The sequence below is a fragment of the Alexandromys fortis genome, unplaced genomic scaffold (genome assembly GCF_014885135.2).
Source record: "Alexandromys fortis isolate MF-2015 unplaced genomic scaffold, M_Fortis_MF-2015_v1.1 scaffold_9, whole genome shotgun sequence".
Taxonomy (NCBI): Eukaryota; Metazoa; Chordata; class Mammalia; order Rodentia; family Cricetidae; genus Alexandromys; species Alexandromys fortis.
The window spans coordinates 22,165,841-22,171,978 of NW_026067892.1; the positions used below are offsets into that span (position 1 = coordinate 22,165,841).

General features: G+C 49.1%; 1 protein-coding gene and 1 long non-coding RNA gene across 4 annotated transcripts in view; one reads left to right on the forward strand and one right to left on the reverse strand.

Moving 5' to 3' along the window:
- The window catches only part of LOC126502120 (zinc finger protein OZF-like), a 6,354-nt gene extending 5,295 nt beyond the window's left edge, over window positions 1–1,059 (reverse strand). The window contains 1 exon segment of the mRNA XM_050142937.1: window positions 957–1,059. Coding sequence (XP_049998894.1) covers window positions 957–1,059 — 103 coding nt within the window.
- A 201-nt stretch (window positions 1,060–1,260) lies between these two features.
- LOC126500568 (uncharacterized) lies at window positions 1,261–5,859 on the forward strand. Of its 3 annotated transcripts, none has more exons than XR_007591378.1 (3): window positions 1,929–3,274; window positions 4,030–4,493; window positions 4,810–5,859. It is a non-coding gene; the product is annotated as an uncharacterized lncRNA (long non-coding RNA). The 3 variants fall into 3 exon arrangements; XR_007591382.1 differs by having other exon boundaries at window positions 1,934–3,274; window positions 4,030–5,401; window positions 5,503–5,859; XR_007591381.1 differs by lacking the exon at window positions 4,030–4,493 and having other exon boundaries at window positions 1,261–3,274.
- Window positions 5,860–6,138: the final 279 nt, after the last annotated feature.

Here is a 6,138-nt window from a genome sequence, read left to right on the forward strand (position 1 = left end):
AAATCCAATACATAAGCAGAGATAAGTCCTGGTGTCACTGCCAGTGGCTCCTCAGTCTGCCCTAGCAACTGTCAACCGCATTCAGAGGGACCAGTTTCGTGCTCTGTGTCCTCCTTCCCTGTTCCTCTGGAGTTGGTGAGCTCCCATCAGCTCCTGCAAGATGTTTTAGTGGGTGGACCCATCAGGGTCTTGACCTTGTTGTTCATATTCTCATTCCTTTCCCTCTTCAAAAGGACTTTGGGTGCTAAGTCCACAGCTCCGATGTGGGTCTCTGCCTCTGCCTCCATTGGTTGCCAGATAAAAGCTCTATAGGGGATATTTACGTTTTATCTTAATAATCTCTAACAGGCATGGTTTTCATACTACTTATCTTTAGTGTATTTTGGAGGCAGTACTTACTCCCTTAGCTAAATTCTACTTTATGTGACTTAATGCCTCTTTAAGATTTGGTAGATCCTGATATAGGATCAATTCTGTCACCCACAATTCTAATCTTCTGTAATTGTTTAACAATAGAAAGCTACTGTTCACAGGGGGTATCATTTACATACTCCAAACAATCACAACAATCAAAGCCAGATGGATCATAAAGCTAAATGTTCAGTTTTACTAGTGCAGAAATTCTGGAAGAGACTAGAAAGACCTGGCTTCTCTTACTTTGGCAAATCTTCGTTCCATAGTACAATACAAGCACTACAGGCACCAGCATTGCACAGTAAACTCAACAAGAAGGGCTTTTCTAAACACGATCCCTCTCCCAGTGCTCTCCGTGGATGCAGACCACAGAGTTAAATTATTCAGAGACTGCTGTTTTAGCGCAGAGAATTACAAGGATCACACAGATACCATGGAGAACCAAGCAGAAACACGCTGAACTCAGCAAGTGCCCACTAGCTCCGACCCAAACAAGGGAGTACCCAGCACATGAGTTTCGGTATTTCAGCCAGCTTCTCCACCTTCTGGGGACAGTGGCGCATCACTCACCACGGCCTGCCACTTTTCCTTCTCCGACGACAGCTGCCCATATCTCACCATGGTCTGGCTGCAGAGCTCAGCCATACTCTCTGCACATGGAGCCCACAGTGCAGCCGAATTTGGCCGAACTTCTGAATTCCACAAGTGATCACCTTAGCCTGGAAACCGGAAAAACCCTCCCATCTGAGTGGCAGTTCGGCGGAAGGCTCTAATTGGCTATTTTTGCCGGAGTGACATTCATAGTGAGCAGAAGGAACACAGCACAATGGTTCTTAGGTGGAGCTTCCTTCTAAGCACACCCCTATCTCAGAGTTTCTGGAAGATTTGAACCAAATTCTACAAGTCTCTTATTAATGTAAACCTGTGGTTTCTGTACTCAAAGGAAGTATTCAAATTCAGAAGGACTTGACCTGATCGGGGGAGGGGGATGAAAGCCCCTACAGACCCCCCCCCCCCCCCTCAAAACCTGCAGCTAGCCGGCTCTCATGAGAACATCCTGTTTGTTTGAGACCCTCAGGACCCTCTCAGGACCTGCAGCTAGCCGCGCTCATGAGAACATCCCGGTTGGGTAGGAAAACAGGATGCCTATAGTCAGCACATGTGCCAAACTTAAAATATCAGCAGTTTACAAAAGAAACAATTCCCCCTATGAAGGAACCCAGCTTACCTGCTGTAATATAATTTTACAAGGCTCTTGACAAGCAATTGTAAGTACAGAGTGAGGTTGTAAGACTTTAAGACAATCCTGAAGCCATTTTTGACAATTCTGAATCCTCTCAGCCTCTGTGCCATAGTGCTTCCCCTCCTCCCCTGAGAACCAAGGACCTAACAGCTACACTCGCACGTACTCAGTTCCTGAACAATTACCCATATACGTATGCTTTGGTTCGGTCCCCTGGGAAACGGGTTCAAAATGACCTCTTACCTCATTTGATCTGGCAACATCTCTCCAGTCAATTATTGGTAATAGCCCTTTCAAATAAGCCAATCAGAATAGTCAAAGAACAACCCCCCTTGCTTCTGTGGCCCCTTTAAAAGTAGACTGTACCCGCTATTCGAGGTCCCTCGGCTTCCCGAATGCTGGGGGACCCTGTCATGACAGAATTAATAAAATCCTCATGCTTTTGCATCGGCTGTAGTGTGTGAGATGGTCTCTGGGGGCGACTCCTTCTCGGTGTTTGGACGCCAGAGTCCAACATTTGGTTCCCTGACCGGGAATCAAATCGCTCCCAGACACACTCTAGACCCAGTTGGAGGTATAAAGAAACGAGCTCATTTTTATGTCTGTTTGTTTGTATATTGTGTTTCTGTTTCTGTGTAATTGTAAATTAGTAATCTGAGAATTGTACCTGCGCAGGGCTAGTATTTGAAGGGGACCAGGCAGTGGGACAGACGTGTCCGGGAACACTCCCTGGCCCAGCCATGGAGGACGCTTCACTGGCAATTTGTGAAACTAGGAGCAACTAGGTCATCTTAGTTTCTAGGGAGTGTGGCCCTTATTGCCCACTCCCTTCCAGGTTCGTATCAGTTTGTTGCCGCGCGGCTTCTGATTTTGAGTTTATGTCTGTCTTTTTGTTCTTGTGTATTTTCAGTTCTACACCAGAGTGGTGGTGAGAGCACCAGCTTCTGGTTTTGAGTTTATGTCTGTCTCTTTGTATTTTTTGTTTTTGTATGTCGGTTTGTCTTTGTTAAAATCCACCTGCAGGAATTCAGAACCTGGCACCGGCCCCCTGGCCATCATTAGTTTCCCTGATTCCGAAAGCAGCCCCACTGCTGGAGGAGATGGTGGCTGCCCCTCCCCAAGCCCTTTGTCTTCTCTCTTTCCTGTACAGGAGCAAAAGAAACCCAGAATCCAGGCACCTCTGGTTCTTCCTGATATCCAGCCGAGCATGACAGACTTCTCCCTCCTCCTCCCCTGGAGGAAGCACTTCGTTCCTGAGGAGCCCCGCTGGTCGGGCCCTAGCCCTGAAAACTTCGGTACTCAGCATCCACACTGGGACAGGGGAAGGATGAGAATGACTTCCCAAACATTTCCCCTTCACTCAGTAGCAGGCCAATTGCAATACTGCCTTTTTCTGCCTCTAATCTTTACTTACAACCCTTCCTTTTCTTGGGACCCTCAGGCCGTGACCGGGCTTATAGAATCTGTTCTGGTTATTCATCAGCCCACTTGGGATGATTGCCAGCAGCTCTTGTAGGTGCTCCTAACTACAGAGAAAAAAAGAATGTCCCAGGAGCTGACAGCAGGCCAACCCAATCACCGGACAAGAAAGAGGATGGGACTTCAATACTCCAGCTGGTAGGGAGCAGCTCCGTCTTTATTGCCAGAGTCCAGTTGGCGGGTCTAAAAAAAAAAGGAGGGGAGTTGCAAAGCACCCCACTAATTTGCTAATTTGGCGGAGGTAAGAGCAAAGGTCTGATAGTACTCCTACGGGATTTTTAGAAAGACTATTAGAACAGTACAGGATGTAAACCCATTTTGATCCCATGGCAGCAGATCGCCAAGCCAATGTAATGATGTCTTTTATAGACCAGTCAGCATCAGACAGCAAGTTGCAGAAAATGGAGGGACGGCAGAGATGCTCCCTCCAGGACTTAATAAAGGAAAAAATTAGACAGATAGGGAGGCAACAGAAGACGACAGCTACAGAGATTGCACGCCTCAGACAGAGCAGCCCCTGAGTGGCCAAATGCAGACTTCAGTGAGGAGTGGCCCTACAGGACTTTGGGCTCGAGACACTTCCCAAAGCAGCTGCTGAGCAGAAGCAGGTCGGAGAACGGCGCCAAGCACAGCCGGCTACTGAAGCTGCACTCTGCCCACCTGAGAGGCCAACGCAGCAGCCACAATGATAGTACTGAAATCCACCCCTTGCTTATGCTGTGCACCCAGGTGTTCGATTCTGGGGTGTACGGAAAAAAGGGGGAGGGGTTACCCCTCGCTATTTCTAAAACATTTGACTATGGACACAAGAACTGCTGATTATTCCTGAATGTCCCACGCTTTTATTAAAAAAAGACCTGTTGGAGACTTTGATTTCCCCTACTGTTCTCCAGGACTGTAAAGAAAAGCAGGCTGCTCTCTGCCTTCGCCATGCCCACCTTGCTGAGGAAGGCTTTGCAGCCACTGCCTGCTGAATCCTCCCAGCTGCCTTGGTCACAGCCCAAGCCTGGGAACTCTGCTTACAGCCACCTGCCCCCGCAGGTAGCAACTGACTGAAGCGAGGAGGGGCCCGGGAGGTTCCGGAGCCCAATTCCAAACAGCCTTCCCGAGCTGCTTGCAAGTTTCACAGAGAACAACTGCCCCCAGCTCCCAGACCGCAGCTGTGGAAAGCTTGGGGTTCAGCAATGCCAAGGAGAGCCGGTTTTGATGGCGCATGCTGGTAAGAAGGCAGGGCAGCAATGGTAAATGAGCTGAGCAGCCTACTTAAAGGGACATCACCTGGATGGCAGAGAAGCTTTTTCTTACCAGGACTAAGAAGATCAAAGAAGAAATCTTCTCGAGGTTTGGCCTGCTCAAGGTAATCGAGGTTGATGGTAAAACTGCCTTGTTGCTCAAAAAAAGTCAGGGCATAGGTAAGACTGAAAAAAATTACATTGTACATACAGACCCCAGAGTTCAGGACAGGTAAAAAGGATAAATAAAAACCCTTACCAAATTAGCCTTTGGAATCTGGCACTAGAGACTGGGTACAGCTCCTTCCCCTAGCCCCGTTCTGTGTACGAAACACCCCGTCTCAGCTTGGACTAACCCCCTATGAGATCCAATATGGGGGACCCCCCTCTTAGTTTCCTAAGGCCCCTCATGACCCATTTGCTCACAAACCCCATCTGCAGGCGCGGTTGAAGGCTCTCCAGATCTCCGAGCCCAGGCATAGAGACCCCTGGCCACCCTGACACCTGGAAATCTCGCATTCGTTCCAGAATTGACGCCTGGGGTATATCCGGAGGGACATGAGAAAAGCTGCAGCACCCCACAGCCAGAACAGCAGCTGCCCGCTCATACCTGCAATCCATGCCTCCTCAAGCCCTTGCTTTGATACCCCTGCCCTTACCCCTGATTTCTGTCAACTAGTGGCAGAGCTAGCCTCCTGGGATATCCGAGATACATATCCCCCACAGCTGCCCCTGGAGGCTGGCAAAAGATTTTCCCCTGGAGGAAATATTTGGACACGGGGGTTCAGACATCTCCCCCACTTGTCTCCCAGGGGCGAGAGGCGGGACTGTCTCCATGGGTGTCGGGAAGGACTTGGGACATAAAATGGTATTTATCTGACCAGAGCCTGCTGCTGCAGGCCAGACTAGACCCTCCCTAAAGGGGCCCTAGCTATCCCTGCTGCTGCCCGCTGGACTAAGCTACTCTCCCTGCTTCTCTGCTGGCACCTCCCAACACCAGCCCGGGCACCCGGAAATCTCACACCTGTTCCAGGTTGGCGATTCTGTGTATGTTCAGAGACACCGGCCCCAGAACCTTAAACCTCGCTGGAAGGGACCCTACACCTACTGCCCTCAAAGTGGACGATCTTGCAGCCTGGATCCATGCATCTCACGTCAAGCCTACACCTCCACAGGACGACCCAGGACCATCCAAATGAAAGTTTCAGCGTACCCAAAATCCTCTCGCCTCTTGGGAGGATACTGAGCAAACCCCTGGAAACTTTTATCCTGTATGCAAATATTCTGAATGATATGTTTGTCCAGGGGGGAAAAATAATATGGGGGGAGCGGCTAAAGTTTATTGTGCTGTCTGGGGATGTAAAACCAATGTCAATGTCTCCTGGTTGAGGGTTAACAAAAAGGACTTAGTCTCTTTCACCCGTACCACACCAGAAAAAAAGTCTGAAATCACAATCACTTTTACTGAGAAAAAAAAAATCTGACAGGCAATACTTGGGGTTTATAGTTATATGATCCAGAAAAAAAAAAAGACATAGGGATTCTGTTGACCCTGTGAATGGTAACACCTCCAATGACCATAGTACTAGAGCCCAACCCAGTATTAACTGACCAGGGCCAATGAGCCCCTGCCGAGGTAGCCCCCCTTACCTGGGCCCTGGGCTCCACTCCTAGTCCTAAAAACCCTTCTACAGCTCCTGCTTCACTGCTGGCAAGCTCTAATACAGGCCAGTGACTGTTTAATCTGATAATGGGAGCCTTTTCTTTGCT